General features: G+C 41.7%; 1 protein-coding gene across 1 annotated transcript in view; it reads left to right on the forward strand.

Moving 5' to 3' along the window:
* The window catches only part of atad3 (ATPase family AAA domain containing 3), a 73,540-nt gene extending 59,924 nt beyond the window's left edge, over positions 1-13,616 (forward strand). Inside the window, exons 15-16 of the mRNA XM_063033012.1 lie at positions 2,105-2,213; positions 10,259-13,616. Of these exons, the coding sequence (XP_062889082.1) occupies positions 2,105-2,213; positions 10,259-10,423 (274 nt within the window). The 3' untranslated portion in view covers positions 10,424-13,616. The remainder of the gene's footprint in view (positions 1-2,104; positions 2,214-10,258) is intronic.
* Positions 13,617-19,902: the final 6,286 nt, after the last annotated feature.

A 19,902-nucleotide genomic window follows, 5' to 3' on the forward strand; every position in this document is an offset into this window, starting at 1 on the left:
TCCATTCAGGTAGATAGATGCTACAGCGAGAAGAGTTTGGTTTAGACAATAGACAATAGGTGCAGGAGTAGGCCATTCAGCCCTTCGAGCCAGCACCGCCATTCCCTGTGATCATGGCTGATCATCCACAATCAGTATCCAGTTCCTGCCTTATCCCCATAACCTTTGATTCCACTATCTTTAAGAGCTCTATCCATCTCTTTTTTGAAAGCATCCAGAGACTTGGCCTCCGCAGCCTTCTGGGGCAGAGCATTTCATATATCCACCACTCTCTGGGTGAAAAAGTTTTTCCTCAACTCCGTTCTAAATGGCCTACCCCTAATTCTTAAACTGTGGCCTCTGGTTCTGGACTCACCCATCAGCGGGAACATGCTTCCTGCCTGCAGTGTGTCCAATCCCTTAATAATCTTATGTGTTTCAATAAGATCCCCTCTCAGCCTTCTAAATTCCAGAGTATACAAGCCCAGTCGCTCTAATCTTTTGACATATGACAGTCCCACCATCCCAGGAATTAACCTTGTGAACCTACGCTGCACTCCCTCAATAGCAAGAATGTCCTTCCTCAAATTTGGAGACCAAAACTGCGCACAGTACTCTAGGTGTGGTCTCACCAGGGCCCCGTACAGCTGCAGAAGGACCTCTTTGCTCTTATACTCAATTCCCCTTGTTATGAAGGCCAGCATGCCATTAGCTTTCTTCACCGCCTGCTGTACTTGCAGGCTTGCTTTCAGTGACTGATGTACAAGAACACCTAGATCTCGTTGTGCTTCCCCTTTTGCTAATTTGACTCCATTTAGATAATAATCTGCCTTCCCGTTCTTACCACCAAAGTGGTAACCTCACATTTATCCACATTAAACTGCATCTGCCCACTCACCCAGCCTGTCCAAGTCACACTGCATTCTCATAACATCCTCCTCATATTTCACACTGCCTCCCAGCTTTGTGTCATCAGCAAATTTGCTAATGTTACCTTTAATTTCCTCATCTAAATCATTAATATATATTGTAAACAGCAGCGGTCCCAGCACTGAACCCCAACCCTGCGGTACCCCACTGGTCACCGCCTGCCATTCCGAAAGAGACCCATTAATCGCTACTCTTTGTTTTCTGTCAGCCAGCCAATTTTTAATCCATGTCAGTACTCTGCCCCCAATACCATGTGCCCTAATTTTGCCCACTAATCTCCTATGTGGGACTTTATCAAAGGCTTTCTGAAAGTCCAGGTACACTACATCCACTGGCTCCCCCTTGTCCATTTTCATAGTTACATCCTCAAAAAATTCCAGAAGGTTAGTCAAGCACAATTTCCCCTTTGTAAGTCCATGCTGACTCGGACCAATCCTGTTACTGCTATCCAGATGTGTTGTAATTTCATCTTTTATAATTGACTCCAGTTTAGTATTATGGCTACTATATAATCCTTAGCCATCATTCCTAATAACAAGTTATTCATTTTATTAATGTGCAAAAATTTGTTGAACCACCTTTGGAACGTCCTGGGTACGAGAAAGGTTCAGGCACTTGTTCTGTATAGGATATACCTATATCATAAAACTGTTCAGATATAAGAGCTGAATGCCATTTCTCAAAGCTCCCTGTCTCATTTTATGAGATTAATCCCCAGGCTTGAATGAGCAAGTGCTGAATGTTAAACAGCAAAAATGCACATGTCAGGTGAAAGTTAAACTTGAAGAAATTGGCTACATATAAATGGCCAATTGGCTATTGAAAGGCCGAGATAGAGTGAGCACGGACAGCATGTTTCCTATAGGGGCGATTCTAGGACCAGAGGGCACAACCTCAGTAAAAAAGCGTCCATTTAGAACAGAGATGAGGATTTTTTTTTAGCCTGAAGCTGGTGTATCTGTGGAATTCAATGCCACAGACGACAGTAAGGCAAAGTCATTGGGTATATTTAGAGTGGAGGTTTACAGGTTCTAGATTTGTAAGGGTGTCAAACGCTACAGGGAGAAGACAGGAAAATTGGGGTTGAGAGGGATAATAAATCAGCCATGATCAGATGGTAGAGCAAACATGATGGGCTAAATGTCCTAATTCTGTTATTCACAGCACCCAGTCACATTCTGACTCTACTTCACAGGCGCCTGAAAGTGGCCCAGTTTGACTATGGCAAGAAATGCTCCGAAATTGCGTTGCTTACTGAGGGGATGTCGGGTAGAGAGATCTCCAAGCTGGGAGTTGCCTGGCAGGTATGGCTTTTACTTAATTCTTGTCTTACTTGAATGCTCAATACATTAAATACCCTTGAATATTTTTATAGAATATTTAGTTTGCCATTGTGCGATCAAGAAGAGTAAATAAAGTTCATGTGCATAATAATTAGTCTCTCTGTCTCTCTAACAGATTTTTTTTTCAGCATCAGGACATGGCTGTTTCTCCCCTGTCAATGATTTATCATGGAAACAGTTTCATTTAGTTCAATCTGAAAAATGCACAGTTACATTTGCTCCCTGCAGTGTTAGTTCCTGACTACTCTCTGCCTTAACAGAGTTGAATGTCGCACTGGATTCTTGCTCACGTGCCATTTTGGATTAATTCTTCCCACCTGTGCCTTATTATTAACACTATTTTATGTATATTTACTGCTGACATAGGTTAATGGAAAATTAATGGCTTGGATCTAAAAATACCAGTGCATTGGCATTAATGTATTTTGAAATAAGTGCCCACCAGTCTTAACAGAAGGAGGGCAGATTACAGAGCATATTGAGCTGAGACAGGAAACCTCTGTCAAAACTGCAATCTGTTCTCCCAAGTAATCCAAAATTATTGGCTCTTCAGATGAGCATGATTGAAGATCTCTAAATTGTTGGCAGATTTTGCTATCATCTTCTCGGGGAATGAAGATAGCAGAACTTTGAAGGCAACGCCTGACTGGAATAGTTTGTTTTATTTCATTATTAGAATTGGGTTTAATATTACTGACACATATCATGAAATTTGGTGATATGTGGCATTAAAAATACTGTAAATTACAATAATGAATGTGTTTTTAAAATGATTAAAATAAATAAGTAGTGCAAAAATATTGAGATATGTTCATGGATTGGTTCACTGTCCATTCAGAAATCTGATGGCAGAGGGAAAGAAGCTGTTCCTAAACCGTTGAATGTGTCTCTTCAGAAATCGGAGGTGCAAAGGGATTTGGGAGTCCTAGTGTAGGATTCCCTAAAGGTTAACTTGCAAGTTCAGTTGGTGGTAAGGAAGGCAAATGCAATGATAGCATTCATTTCCAGAATATGAAAGCAAGGATATAATGTTGAAACTTTATAAGGCATTGGTCAGACCACTTCTGGAGTATTGTAAACGGTTTTGCACTCCATATCTAAAGAAAGATATGCTGGCAGCGGAAAGGGTCCAGAGAAGGTTTATGAGAATGATCCCAGGAGTAAAACATTCAAGATTGAAAATACATTTATTATCAAAGAATATATAAATTATACACCTTGAGATTTGTTTGCTTACAGACAGACTCCAAAGTAAGAACCCCAGATAACCCAGTTTTTAAAAAAACAAAGATCCTAACCACTGTGCTGAGAAAGGGGGAAATGCCCCACACCCACACACCGTGCAGACAACAGGAGTAAACGGCAGCCTTCTAAACCAGATTGAGTCCTTAGATCCGCTCCCCAGGGCAGCTGTTGTGGGCCCAAGCCTCGATCTCAGTTCATCATATTAGCGGGGCAAAAATGCCACAATACTCGCAGGGATGACGACCGTGGAGCAGTTCACAGCCTTAGTGCCACAGAGAGAGGAATGGGCATCGCAAGAGATCGAGCAATATCAGCCCAACTCCTCGGCCCCAGTTAACTTATGAGGAGTGTTTGATAACTCTGGGCCTGTTCTTGCGGGAGCTTAGAAGAATGGGGTGGGGATCTCATTGAAACCTACCGAATATTGGAAGGCCTGGATAGAGTGGTCATGTGGATGATGTTTCCAGCAGTGGGAGAGTCTAGGGCCAGAGGGCACAGCCTCAGAATAGAAGGACATCCCTTTAGATGGGGAAGAACTTCAGCCAGAAGGTGTTGAGTCTTTGAAGCTGTGGAGGTCAATTCATTGGGTATATCCAAAGTGGAGATTGATTAGTAAAGGAAAGGTCATGGGGAGAAGGCAGGAGACTGGGGTTGAGGGGAAAATAAATCAGCCATTATCGAATGGTGGAGCAGACATGATCCACATGGCCTAATTTTACTCCTATCCTTTAGAACCTTATTATGGTGTTTTTAATCTAAAAGTAAAAGGCAAGCATGTTCGAAGGAAAGTACTTTCATTTGATTAGTGAGATCCATAAAACACCAACACTGAATATTGGTTCACAGCCATAATCACTTTGCTTGTTGGCAGTGTGTGTGAGATAAATAACTGCTTAATTCGTTGGTGTAAGGCAGAATACTCAAAACTCCTTTTCACATATTACATTAAGATTTTTAATTGCTGTGATGGACAGGCAGAAATTCAATGTAATCCATTATAGAACTTGCACAGATAGTCTTCTGTGAATCACTTGTGATTGCTTTCACTGAAGCAAACTGGTACTCGGCATTGAAACCTCTATTTATTCGTTAGCCTGGCTAATGGTGCTGATTGCATTCTGAACCAGCATAACTGACCATTGTAAATGGGCTACCTGGTTGTTGTCTTTCTTCACAGGAGTGTAGGTGGAATCTCTTTTGACTCCCAAGGGCTAAAGTGGCAGTCCTGAACTGTAGTCAGGATCACCTCATAACATTTCAGTCATGAACAGTCAAGCTAAGATTAGTTTATCTTAAGAGAGATTTATTGGGCTAAGAAATAAGGATACAGTTGAGTGATATTTTGCTTTTCACTATTCCAAACCTTCTAAACTGATTTTTTTTATTTGGTTCAGTACTTTGTTGGCAAGTCTGTGTTGGTCATAAATTAGAAGGTAATTATTGAAGTGATCAATCTTGGTGATTTTAATTATCTTGAAGTAGATTGGAGTAAGTGTATTGCTCACGTGAAGCTTTTTGAATTGCATTTTTCATTCCTGCTCTTCCAAGATATTAGTTTTAATTCCAGTGAAGAGAATGTTTAATTTCATTTGAGGGAAATGAATGGAGAGTAAGTGATGTGGTGGATCAAAAACATCCCATGTGCAACATAAGATGATCACAGTCGTTGCTGCTTCACGATGAGAAATACAAGCCTGCGCAGCTACAGGTCTATATTCCTTACATGGTTAAATATAGCATGCACAACATTTCAGCAGCGTTGTATTCCATTTTTCTAACAAATCACTTGTTGAAAAGAACCAGTGACATGCATTTGTCATTTACTTGTCCATTTATTATCGAATTATTAGAGCTAACTCTGCTGGGCATAGTTTGGTGCTTTCCAAAAATCAGCCTGTGCGGTTCATGGGTGCTACAGTAGCATAGCACCACGCTATTACAGGTCAGAGTTCAATCCCGTAAGGGATTTGTGTGAACTCCCATCAACGTGTGGGTTTCCCCAGGTGCTCTGGTTTCTTCCCCCCCAGTCCAAAGACTTGCTGGCTAGTAGGTTCATTAGTCATTGCAAATTTTCCTGTGGCTAGGGAAGGGTTAAATAGGTGGGTTGGGGGCAGTGTGCTCATTGGGCTGAAAGGATTTCTAAATAAGTAAATTAAATAGATGTGCTATACACTGTTTATTGGTTGGGTTGCAAGCTCAAGTCTACAAGCATTCATGCTGAAAGCATTTGTACCTAAACCCAGTGAATCTTATCCTGGCATCAATACCAGGATCAATACCACTGATAGTCATTACTGCAGCTCCTTAATGTCCTGTCATTTAACTAAATCTGAAGAGTCTTTTGGTGAGCATCTGTCCTTTCCCTGCCAGTAGTGGGAAACAATTGAACCAGAAACAAACAAAGACAGCAGTTTTGATCATGGATACTATGACAAGAGAAATTAGGGATAGTATCAATTCCAAAGAAGTAGCATACAAATTAGCCAGAGAAAGTGGCTCACCTGAGGACTGGGAGAAATTCAGAGTTCAGCAGAGGAGGACAAAGGGCTTAATTAGGAAGGGGAAAAAAGATTATGAGAGAAAACTGGCAGAGAACATAAAAACGGACTGTAAAAGCTTTTATAGATATGTAAAAAGGAAAAGACTGATAAAGACAAATGTAGGTCCCCTGCAAACAGAAACAGGTGAATTGATTATGGGGAGCAAGGACATGGCAGACCAATTGAATAATTACTTTGGTTCTGTCTTCACTAAGGAGGACATAAATAATCTTCCAGAAATAGTAAGGGACAGAGGGTCCAGTGAGATGGAGGAACTGAGCGAAATACATGTTAGTAGGGAAGTGGTGTTAGGTAAATTGAAGGGATTGAAGGCAGATAAATCCCCAGGGCCAGATGGTCTGCATCCCAGAGTGCTTAAGGAAGTGGCCCAAGAAATAGTGGATGCATTAGTGATAATTTTTCAAAACTCGTTAGATTCTGGACTAGTTCCTGAGGATTGGAGGGTGGCTAATGTAACCCCACTTTTTAAAAAAGGAGGGAGAGAGAAACCGGGGAATTATAGGCCGGTTAGCCTAACGTCGGTGGTGGGGAAACTGCTGGAGTCAGTTATCAAGGATGTGATAACAGCACATTTGGAAAGCGGTGAAATGATCGGACAAAGTCAGCATGGATTTGTGAAAGGAAAATCATGTCTGACGAATCTCATAGAATTTTTTGAGGATGTAACTAGTAGAGTGGATAGGGGAGAACCAGTGGATGTGGTATATTTGGATTTTCAAAAGGCTTTTGACAAGGTCCCACATAGGAGATTAGTGTGCAAACTTAAAGCACACGGTATTGGGGGTAAGGTATTGGTGTGGGTGGAGAATTGGTTAGCAGACAGGAAGCAAAGAGTGGGAATAAACGGGACCTTTTCAGAATGGCAGGCGGTGACTAGTGGGGTACCGCAAGGCTCAGTGCTGGGACCCCAGTTGTTTACAATATATATTAATGACTTGGATGAGGGAATTAAATGCAGCATCTCCAAGTTTGCGGATGACACGAAGCTGGGTGGCAGTGTTAGCAGTGAGGAGGATGCTAAGAGGATGCAGGGTGACTTGGATAGGTTGGGTGAGTGGGCAAACTCATGGCAGATGCAATTTAATGTGGATAAATGTGAAGTTATCCACTTTGGTGGCAAAAATAGGAAAACAGATTATTATCTGAATGGTGGCCGATTAGGAAAAGGGGAGGTGCAACGAGACCTGGGTGTCATTATACACCAGTCATTGAAAGTGGGCATGCAGGTACAGCAGGCGGTGAAAAAGGCGAACGGTATGCTGGCATTTATAGCGAGAGGATTCGAGTACAGGAGCAGGGAGGTACTACTGCAGTTGTACAAGGCCTTGGTGAGACCACACCTGGAGTATTGTGTGCAGTTTTGGTCCCCTAATCTGAGGAAAGACATCTTTGCCATAGAGGGAGTACAAAGAAGGTTCACCAGATTGATTCCTGGGATGGCAGGTCTTTCATATGAAGAAAGACTGGATGAACTGGGCTTGTACTCGTTGGAATTTAGAAGATTGAGGGGGGATCTGATTGAAACGTATAAGATCCTAAAGGGATTGGACAGGCTAGATGCAGGAAGATTGTTCCCGATGTTGGGGAGGTCTAGAACGAGGGGTCACAGTTTGAGGATAGAGGGGAAGCCTTTTAGGACCGAGGTTAGGAAAAACTTCTTCACACAGAGAGTGGTGAATCTGTGGAATTCTCTGCCACAGCAAACTGTTGAGGCCAGTTCATTAGCTATGTTTAAAAGGAAGTTAGATATGGCCCTTGTGGCTACAGGGGTCAGGGGGTATGGAGGGAAGGCTGGGTTCTGAGTTGGATGATCAGCCATGATCATAATAAATGGCGGTGCAGGCTCGAAGGGCCGAATGGCCTACTCCTGCACCTATTTTCTATGTTTCTATGTTTCTATGACCTCCTTCACTCAGGGCTGCTCTGCTTTTCTTTCAAAATTTGAGCCATTTTGTCAATACTTTTGTGGCAGAGGGGAAATAAAAGAAAGAATGACTATAATTCCCTATATGTGATTTCTTTTTATTGTTTTTAAAATGTTGGGTATGAATGCATACAGACGTTTGAGCTAGATCTCTGAGGAATAAATCAGTGAGAATTTAGAGGTAGTGTTGTATAAATGACCATCATTACTATGAAATCCAACTCGGTATTTCATCAGAATTGAAATGGCTGCATTCAGTTTTAAATGCATGTATTGATGCACTGTGTGGAGTTGTAATTAAAGCAATAAATCTTGTAGCATTTAGAGTTGTTTTCATTGAACTGATCTTCTACTTAGCTTTCATTTCTGCTCTAACTGAAGTGTGTGTGTGTGTATATCTCTCAGCCCTGAATGATACTGGGCCATGCTATGTCCCTTTCAAAGTTTAAAGTTTCATACTATATTCATAACTCTATTGCTTTCACCTGGAATCTACCTCGGGGTCCCAAGCTAGACATCTGTTTGCTTTTCTGCACCTCAATAGGTGAACCCCCTACTCCCAAAATTTTGGAGAACTGTTGGTCAAGCATGAATAAAGAGCACAAAAGCACTGGCCTTAATTTTTTTTAAAAACTTTAATAATAGAGAAACTACTGGGGCAGAGGGTGTTTTAAATCTCCAAACCTTGATAGCTTGCGTCATTGAAGAAGGCACCAGTGAAGATAATGGCACGTCGGAAGATAACAGAGATTCTAAAACCACTCCCACAGACTGGGAAGGAGCAAATGTAACCCCAGACTTCAAGAAGAAAGAGAAAAATTGGGATCTATAGGCCAGATAGCCTAACATTAATATTACAGGAATAGACCCATTTGATTAAAAACCTCTGCAATTTATTACAAGACACTTAGAAAATAATAAGAATGGGTGAAGTTGAGGTGTATTTCTGTTGAGAATTCATATTTGACAAATCTCTGAGATTGTGACAGTAAAATGAGAGGTGATCTCACTGAAGTATGCAAAGTTCTGATAGTTTATAAACTATATGTAACTATGTAAGTGTTATAAAACTTAAGAGGTAGGAGCAGAAGTAGACCATTTGTCCTGTTGAGTGTTCACTGTCATTCATCAGGATTATTGCTGATCATCTACCTCCATGTAATTTTTCTGTATGATCCCTGTGTCCCTCTTTTCCCATAGTATCAGTCTCTACGTTGAACCTAATGCACAGTCTGGGACTATGAATTCATTCTTCGTTATCTTGTCTTACAAGTGCTCTGTGATACTATGTAAACTCAAGAGATTATATTCAAAATTGTATTCCAGTTTCTTCAGAGGTCATTAGAACTTAAGAAACAGGGTAAACATTCATTTTCCCTGGCTGAGGACTGCCCGTCAGGGTCACAATCACAAGGTAAAGAGCAAGCTGAGAAGAAATTCCCCAAAGGATCCTGAACTTTTTAAGAGTTCTCTTCCCAAAAGACTGTGGGGTCTCAGCCTTGCCCGCTAGGCATGTCCTATCGTTCTGTTTTATTTCCCACTCGGGGTCAATAAAGTACTTGTTATTGTTGTTGTTGTTATTATTCAATTAAGCTTCTTTGTCTGAACTGTCACATTCTAACTGCTCCCCCATAAACCTATTTGACTAAAATCCCTACAATTTATCCCATGGTAATTCTGGTCTCGCTATAACACAGATATTTCCTTCGTGCTGTGTACCCAGAACTTTTTCTGCAACTATCTTTTTTATTTAATCTCTTCCTCAGTTTTAATAGTGAGTCTTCAAGCTGAAACATTAATTCTTGTCTTTCTTTGCATTAAGTGCTGCCTAACTTGCTAAAGTGTTTCCAACATTTTCTGTTTTTATTTTAGATTTCCAACTTCTGCATTTATTTTCTCTTTGGCTGGAATCTTTTAACTGTGATGCCTTCTGGTCTGTTTGTTTGAAACCAGCTGCTTCTGGGTTTTTGCTTTCACTCCAGTAACTCCCTAGCCACTTACTGCCTTCACTCAATTCTTTTCTAATTCATTTGTTTTATTAAAGGAAATGTAATGGATTGAACAGATTTGGAAATGAATACATTCTTAAATTGACTAAAAATAAAGGCTTCCTTTAAATAAACCCACTTCTAAAACTTGTCATTTCTTTGAGCGGTGCTGTCTATGAAAAACAAAAATGGTACTAGACAGATTTTAGGGGGAAATTTCTCTGTTAATTTTATTGGACCCATTTTTGATGAATTGTTAGTGACAGATGCTCTTGTCTTATTTTACAGGCTGCGGCGTATGCCTCTGAGGATGGTGTCCTGACTGAAGCAATGATTGATTCCAGGTTGACCGATGCAATTGGCCAACACAAGCAGAAGATGAAGTGGTTGAAGAACGAGGGCGGAGAAAAATCTCAAGTTATGCAGCACCCAGCGGAGGGTACACCAGTATGAGTGTTTAGTGCAGGGTCTGCACCAGGAATCCCTGAATTCAACTGCTGAGCACCAACGCAAAACCTGCATCAGTTTACACAGTCCAGTCTCGAAGGTTATTCACCCCTGAATGCCCGGTGCTTTAGCGGCATTGCACAGAGCTCAGACCCAGAGCGGCAGTCAGTTCCTGACCTGTTCAGCCTGCACTGTGCAGACGTTTTCAGCTGCTTGTCTGGGAACCTGAGGACATGGCATGTTAGAGAGGAAAACGGCGATGCTGTGTGTTGATCTGTTACAGCAGCGTTCCATGTCATACAGCTCCTCACGGCTGCTATTGGCAGTGGACTCTGGACTGGGACGAGATTGGGATGGTGAATTCTGCCACTGGAAGATGTTTTGCATTGATGTGAGTTCTATTCCCGGGTTCCTTCTTTCAAAATGTTGATCTCCCTAATTTTCAATTAGAATCATCGTGCTCAAGACCGAATTCCTTTGACTGCCTACCTCAGATGCATTTCGAGAAATAAGCATTTTCAGTAACTTCCCAGTAAAAGTTCACACCGATCATGGGGATTCACATTGTACAACAGTGCATTAGTGGTAAGATTGGGAAATCTTTGGTTTAGTTGAGTTTTACTCTGAGGAGAAGAAATTAAACCTACTATAAAACAGTTATTGGACTTTGTAAGTAAACCAGGACTGACGACTTCTTCCAAGCAGATTCTAACTTATCAATGTAATGCCATATAGAGCCATGTTGACTGACACAACCCACTGGAATAAAGTGAGGCTGCTGGCCAGATCCTTTTTGTCTCACACTCACGTTTATCCCTCTAGTAATTCCTACTGATGACTTTATAAGGTCGGACTACCAGCTTCCGTATTTAATCCTTTCCATTAGCTTCTAAATATGAACATTTAAAAAAACTTAGATTATTTTAATCTATTAAATTTGTCTAAATTAAACACTTAATTTATCCCTTTTCAATTTGGAATAATTTTGAAGTCAATTTTTTTTTTGCTGGGGGTGGATTATTTGCAGGCAAACTGTTTTGTTCTAGAAATAGAAAATATTACTCTTAACTCAGAGGGTTAAAATGCTGTCATATACTGCAGTTCTATGCCAACTTGGCTACTGTCTACATTGGACCAAAGCCAATGTTTAATTAAAATGTTAACTTAGAACTATCCGAAAACAGTGAAAATTCCTCCTCTCCCCCCCCCAACCATTCCTTCCCTTTTCCTTCAATCCTGCACCCTCTGAAGTTGCCAACCTTAATAATTAACACTGAGATCTATTGGTCTGTAGTGAGAATATATTTTAATGTGAAACTGGTATGAAGTTAAATGAAAAAAGCAAAAAATCATGCACTGTATTTCAGAGCAGAGAAACAGTTGGCTGTCTGTCTTCCTTGCTGATGGTGAAAGATTTGAGCCAGCTGTTGATCTGCAACTTAGAGGACCTCCAAAGGTTTCTGCCCAGAACAAAGAACTGAGGGAAGAAATGCCTTATTATGTGTTCAGCACATCCCATGCAATAGGTATTAATAAAACAAAAGGATTTGTTTCTAAAAGCCCGTAATGAGCTTCCTCCTGGTGCACTGATGCCTATGGATCTTGCACAGGGTTCAGTCCCATTGAGTGTGGGAAGGGTTGGTTATGAATTCAGCTCTGAAAACACTAAGGCGACAGTTTGTGGTTTCCTAAATCCAGCAGATTCATCCTGTTTAAACCGATGCCTACATATGGTCATTTGTTGATGTTGAGCTGAGTGAAAGTCTAGTTTTGGATTTGGCACGCTCATCCTGTAAAATGTGGTTATGTGCCTCAGTTTTAAAGCTTGGCTTCCAAAGAAAGAAGTGTCCATGTGATCTGTGAAGTGATCAAAGTAATACTTAGTGACCCCAATGTCCCTGGATTGTTCTGTCCCTCACAGTGGTGCTGAACTGCCACTAAGAACTCTAAACTCTGAGGAAAATGAAAGTGCAGTGGTACTACTGAATCATGTTTGGGCAAGAGGGTAGTGAGGTTTCTGGTCTGTTGCGTATATTCTAAATGTTCTGTTAATCGTCGAAGCAATCCTGGTAATCTTACAGTGGGAATCCCTGTATTTCCTTTTATAAGTTGGAACTGATTCAGTCTTTGTTTTTTTAAACATCATCACTATATTCCAACATGGAATGATTTCAGTTTGATAAATCCTTTTTTATTGGATTAAACGTGTAAATCATCTAATAAATTGAGATTACAATATGTTAGAATGAGAAACTGAGAGAGGTTATTTTGTAAAAAAAAAACAATTTGGTTATTGTTGAAAAGGAAATTGTTATCGTACAGATGGTCACTGTTAAATATGGAACTGGTTACTGAACACATTTCATCTGGACGGGTTGGTGCAAAGGTGAATTTCCCACAGATAGGATACAAGGAAGATCCTACTGCCGATGAGGTGAATTTTCCCTTGGAAGACAATTTCTTGGCTCCACACCAAATTAGTGTAGAGGGCCACTGAGACCTTTCTGGAGGTTTCCACCAGTAATTACCAAATGGGGCTTTCCATCAAGTGCTGTGGAAATCATCCGACAATAAAACTTGGTGCTGTTGTAATCTGTTTTACTGACTTCTGCCACGCAGAGGCTAAATGTCAGCTCTCATACTGTCCCCCTCTCTGGGCCATGACTGAACGTCTAACATCAGGGTATTCTTCAAGGCAGTGGCATCCCACATTTTGTCAAGAGATCTTCCCTCTACAGCATCTAGTCTTTTGATACCCACAGCTTTGCGCAAATTACTTTCACCCAAGATCCCCGAATGGGACTGTCTAGCCGGGACTGTCTAGCCAGGCCCGTTGTTTTGGAACCTGCCATGTTGGCCTGTATTTATATTAGCTCTTTATTTTATTTTGTTTTGTATAATCTGTCTTGGGCATGTCCCACAGCCTTAGCATTAAACAATACATTGGACAGAAGCTTAATTTAATTGTAACCACCTCTTAATTGCCACATTAGATCATCCAGTTATATCCTTTTGGAGACGTTCAACCCCATCCCTATCTTCTTTGTTCCTGAAATTAACTTTTCTTTTACCCTGTTATGTTCAAGGGTCCTAGACCGGCAATGTACAATTCCAAGAAAAAGTTTGTGGTTCCTTCGCAGTTTCCTGGTTTTCTGCATTAATTACTCATTAAATGTGGTCTGATCTTCATGTAAGTCACAATAGACAAACACAAATACTTTTCATGTCATTATTGAACACATTGTTTAATCATTCACAGTGTAGGCTGGAAAAAATATGTGAACCTTTGTATTTATTAACTGGCAGAACCTCCTTTAGCAGCAATAACTTCCACCAAATGTTTCCTGTAGCTGTTGATCAGGATTGCACAACGGTAAGGAGGAATTTTAGACTGTTTCCCTGTACAAACTGTTTCAGTTCAAAGAGGATCTAGTCTTTTCCCAATGTATATGATGAATAAACTCTTCTTAGGCTTCAGGCTGTGTACAGGTATTGATTATAATGGGCGTTTCGATGATAAACTCTTCCATCTTCTAGAAGCATCCGAAGCATCTGTTATAATCAATACCTGTATAGGGCTTCACGAGGAAATCTGCAGATGCTGGAAATTCAAGCAACGCACATAAAAAATGCTGGTGAACACAGCAGGCTTGAAGCCCGAGAAGAGCTTATTCATTTGTTTCAGTTCATCGATATTTCCGGGATACCTTGCATGCCACAGCATCTCAATTGGATTAAGGTCTGGACTCTGACTTGGCCATTCCAAAACACAAATTTTCTTCTTTTTAAACTATTCTGTTGTTGATTTACTCTTGTGTTTTGGATCATTGTTTTATTGCAACCTCCATTAAGCTTCAGCTGACGGACCATTACCGTGGAATTCTCCTGTAAAATGTTGTGATACAATTTTGAATTCATTGTTCCCTTAATGATGCAAGCTGTCTGGTCCCAGAAGCAGCAAAGCAGCCTCAAACTATGATGCTCCTTCTACCACACTTAACAGTTGGGATGAGGTTTTGGTGTTGGTGTGCTGTATCTGTTCTCCTCCAAACATTGTGTGCATTTCTACCGAAAAGTTCACCTTTTGTCTCATCTGTCTGCAGAACATTATTCCAGAAATATTGTGGAACATCCAGGTGGTTTTTTGCAAACTTGAGACGTGCAGCAATGTTTTTTTTGGAGGGCAGTGGTTTCCCCCATGGTGTCCTTCCACAAACATCATTCGTGTTCGGTGTTTTTATAGTGCACACATGAACAGAGACTTTAACAAGTTCCAGAATTTTCTGAAGGTATTTTGCTGTCACCCTTGGGTTCTTTTTCACCTCCTTTAGCATTGCACGCTGTGCTCTTGGTGCGATCTTTGCAGGATGCCCACTCCTAAGGAGAGTAGCAACAGTACTGAGTTTCCTCCATTGTACACAATTTCTCTTACTGTGCACTGATGAACACTCAGGTCTTTAGAAATGCTTTTGTAGCCTTTTCCAGCTTCATGCATCTCTACAATTCTTCTACTGTCCTCTGAAAGTTGTTTTGATCAAGGCACAGTGCACATTAACAGATCTTTCATGAGGAAAAACAGGCTCTGTCAATAACCTGACTTTGTGTATTTTTTATATAGGGCAGGGCGCAAACTTTTTCTTGCAACAGTAGATAGTTTCTGTTTTTACAGATACTACCTGACCTCCTGAGTATTTCAAGCTTTTTAAAGGATTCTATATTTAGAAGAAAACAAAAACTGGTTAAGGTAGTTCTCTACTCTGTGTTGATGAGTTTGTTATTGAAGCTGCAGTTTGTAGCTGTCCTTTGAATGAATTGATTGTCATGTAATCAGCTATTCAAGCACAGTGGCACCTTCTGATGTAATAGGCAATATTCATCAGTCCAACCAAGATAACCAAAAAAGATTATTTTGTCAATATTATGTGGCATCCTGCTGAGTACAAGTTGCCTGCTGCATTTCCTGTGTTTCAACTTCAGAAGTAATTCGGTGTTACGGGGTTAACAAAATACACGATACAAATGTAAAGCTCATAGGACTGGGCCCATTGATAACAAGTATTGCTGCATTCTGTTCACCTCTGTAAACGTTTGGCCCACAATGTTGTGCCAACCCTCAAACCCTGCCTCCCATATAAGCCCCCAACTTAAATTCCTCCATATACCTGTCCAGTAGTCTCTTGAACTTCACTAGTGTATCTGCCTCCACCACTGACGCAGGCAGTGCATTCCACGCACCAACCACTCTCTGAGTAAAAAACCTTCCTCTAATATCCCCCTTGAACTTCCCATCCCTCACCTTAAAGCCATGTCCTCTTGTATTGAGCAGTGGTGCCCTGGGGAAGAGGCGCTGGCTATCCACTCTATCTATTCCTTTTATTATCTTGTACACCTCTATCATGTCTCCTCGCATCCTCCTCCTCTCCAAAGAGTAAGACCCTAGCTCTCTTAATCTCTGATCATAATGCATACTCTCTAAACTAGGCAGCATCCTGGTAAATCTCCTCTGTACCCTTTCCAATGCTTCCACATCCTTCCTATAGTGAGGCGACCAGAACTGGACACAGTACTCCAAGTGTGGCCTAACCAGAGTTTTATAGAGCTGCATCATTACTTCGCGACTCTTAAACTCTATCCCTCGACTTATGAAAGCTAACACCCCATAAGCTTTCTTAACCACCCTATCCACCTGTGAGGCAACTTTCAGGGATCTGTGGACATGTACCCCCAGATCCCTCTGCTCCTCCACACTACCAAGTATCCTGCCATTTACTTTGTACTCTGCCTTGGAGTTTGTCCTTCCAAAGTGTACCTCTGCAATTTTCGACAATCCTCTACACTATCCACACCACCACCAACCTTTGTATCGTCTGCAAACTTGCCAACCCACCCTTCTACCCCCACATCCAGGTCGTTAATAAAAATCACGAAAAGTAGAGGTCCCAGAACAGATCCTTGTTGGACACCACTAGTCACAATCCCCCAATCTTAATGTACTCCCTCCACCACCACCCTCTGCCTTCTGCAGGCAAGCCAATTCTGAATCCACCTGGCCAAACTTCTCTGGATCCCATGCCTTCTGACTTTCTGAATAAGCTTACCGTGTGGAACCTTGTCAAATGCCTTACTAAAATCCATATAGATTACATCCACTGCACTACCCTCATCTATATGCCTGGTCACCTCCTCAAAGAACTCTTATGAGGCTTGTTAGACACGATCTGCCCTTCACAAAGCTATGCTGACTGTCCCTGATCAGACCATGATTCTCTAAATGCCCATAAATCGTATCTCTAAGAACCTTTTCCAACAGCTTTCCCAGCACAGACGTAAGGCTCACTGGTCTATAATTACCCGGACTATCCCTACTACCTTTTTTTGAACAAGGGGACAACATTCGCCTCCCTCCAATCCTTCGGTACCATACCCGTGGACAACGAGGACATAAAGATCCTAGCCAGAGGCTCAGCAATCTCTTCCCTCGCCTCGTGGAGCAGCCTGGGGAATATTCCGTCAGGCCCCGGGGACTTATCCGTCCTAATGTATTCTAACAACCCCAACACCACCTCTCCCTTAATATCAACATGCTCCAGAGCATCAACCTCACTCATATTGTCCTCACCATCAAGTTCCCTCTCACTGGTGAATACCGAAGAGAAGTATTCATTGAGGACCTTGCTCACTTCCACAGCCTCCAGGCACGTCTTCCCACCTTTTTCTCTAATTGGCCCTACCTTCACTCCTGTCATCCTTTTGTTCTTCACATAATTGAAGAATGCCTTGGAGTTTTCCTTTACCCTACTCGCCAAGGCCTTCTCATGCCCCCTTCTTGCTCTTCTCAGCCCCTTCTTAAGCTCCTTTCTTGCTTCCCTATATTCCTCAGTAGACCCATCTGATCCTTGCTTCCTAAACCTCATGTATGCTGCTGCCTTCCACCTAACTAGATTTTCCACTTCACTCGTCACCCATTGTTCCTTTACCCTACCATTCTTTATCTTCCTCACCGGGACAAATTTATCCCTAACATCCTGCAAGAGATCTCTAAACATCGACCACATGTCCATAGTACATTTCCCTGCAAAAACATCATCCCAATTCACACCCGCAAGTTCTAGCCTTATAGCCTCATAATTTGCCCTTCCCCAATTAAAAATTTTCCTGTCCTCTCTGATTCTATCCTTTTCCATGATAATGCTAAAGGCCAGGGAGCGGTGGTCACTGTCCCCCAGATGCTCACCCACTGAGAGATCTGTGACCTGACCCAGTTCATTACCTAGTACTAGATCTATTATGGCATTCCCCCTAGTCGGCCTGTCCACATACTGACAGGAATCCGTCCTGGACACACTTAAACTCTGCCCCATCTAAACCCTTGGAACTAATCAGGTGCCAATCAATATTAGGGAAGTTAAAGTCACCCATGATAACAACCCTGTTATTTTTGCACCTTTCCAATCTGCCTCCCAATCTGCTCCTCTGCTACCAGGGGGCCTATAGAATACCCCCAATAGAGTAACTGCTCCCTTCCTGTTCCTGACTTCCACCCATATTGACTCAAAAGAGGATCCTGCTATATTACCCACTCTTTCTGTAGCTGTAATAGTATCCCTGACCAGTAATGCCACCCCTCCTCCCCTTTTTCCGCCCTCTCTATCCCTTTTAAAGCACTGAAATCCAGGAATATTGAGAATCCATTCCTGCCCTGGTGCCAGCCAAGTCTCTGTAATGGCCACTACATCATAATTCCATGTATGTATCCAAGCTCTCAGTTCATCACCTTTGTTCCTGATGCTTCTTGCATTGAGGTACACACATTTCAGCCCTTCTACCTTACTGTCTTTACACTGTTTATTCTGCTTCTCTTTCCTCAAAGCCTCTCTGTATGTTAGATCTGGCTTTACTCCATGCACTTCTTTCACTGCTCTATCGCTCTGGGTCCCATTCCCCTCGCAAATTAGTTTAAACCCTCCCGAACCATGCCAGCAAACCTACCTGCAAGGATATTGCTCCCCCTCGAGTTCAGGTGCAACCCATCCAATCTGTACAGGTCCCACCTTCCCCAGAAGAGATCCCAATGATCCAAAAATTTAAAACCCTGCTCCCTGCACCAACTCCTCAGCCACGCATTCAACTGCCATCTCCTCCAATTCTTACCATCACTGTCACGTAGCACTGGCAGCAATCCTGAGAACGCCACTCTTGAGGTTCTGTTCTTCAGCCTTCTGCCTAGTTCCCGAAACTCACACTTCAGGACCTCATCCCTCTTCCTGCCTATGTTGTTGGTCCCAACATGTATCACGACTTCTGGTGTCTGACAGTAACCTGTGAAACTTCATTCAATCTATTACATTCTTGCAATTATGAAAGCATGCAGCAATCTTGCAAAATAACTGTCCCAGTAGAAATGACTGAAACTGGGAAAAAGATGCCTATCCAAATATTAGTGTCATGCCTTGTAGTGGGAGAGCAACTTTGGGGGGGGGGGGGGAGTCCAATCTTTACTAATAGCTTGAACTCCTAGAAAATGACAATTAGCATATTGACATCGGATCAACTCAGAGAATATAGAAAATCATTTTTGTTGAAAGTACAGATAAAAGTTGAAATCCAATAATGCAGGACCAGGCCACTTTCAAATTGATTGAAACACCAGCTAAGCTCAAAATTAACCTTGTGTATAAATGGTGAATTAACTGATACCAAGTGCAGTGATTCAGTTCCAACAGTGGCAGAAATAAAGGAGAAAGATCTGAACTCAGCTTAAAAATGCAACTAACACTGGGGGAACAGAGTGAGCAAGTTGTAAGATGAAGGATCATCCACTGGGGCAAAAGGCAGCAGGTGAAGACTTGCTGGAAAGCATCTGGTAATAGATCCAGGAGCTAGGTCATTTGGCCTCTAGTGCCTCTCCCACAAGTCACAAGAATCATTTTACCTTGGCAACACTTTCCCTGACAACCCCTTAACTCTTGATTTCCTTCATATCCAAACTACCTCTCTTGAACATATGCTGACCGAGCCTTCAGTACTTGCTTGTGTGGAGATTTCCAAGGATTTGAGGTGTGGACTCGACAAAGGTCTATATAAGAATGCTTTTTTTGCAAAAGTATTTGAGATAAAGAGCAAAGGCCAACATTGGCCCTCCTATAATCTAAGTTATAGTGGGATATTATTTATTTAGCAGTACAGTGCAGAGGAAGCTCTTCGAGCCGCTGCCCTAAGAACTCCCTGACCTAATGTAGGACAATTTACAATGACCAATTAATCTACATGGTCTGACTTTGGACTGTGCAAGGAAACCAGAGAAAACCCACGCATTTTACAGGGAGGACGGATGGATACTCTGCACAGAATGATATTGGAATTGAACTCTGGAATGCCCTGAACTTTAATAATATTGCACTAACTGCTACGCTACCAGGGCTTTCAGTGATTCGTGTACAAGGAACTGATTTTTGAACATCGCTCAAAATATACTCTTCTATTTT

This window comes from Mobula hypostoma, chromosome 25 (assembly GCF_963921235.1).
Source record: "Mobula hypostoma chromosome 25, sMobHyp1.1, whole genome shotgun sequence".
In the NCBI taxonomy this organism is placed as follows: domain Eukaryota; kingdom Metazoa; phylum Chordata; class Chondrichthyes; order Myliobatiformes; family Myliobatidae; genus Mobula; species Mobula hypostoma.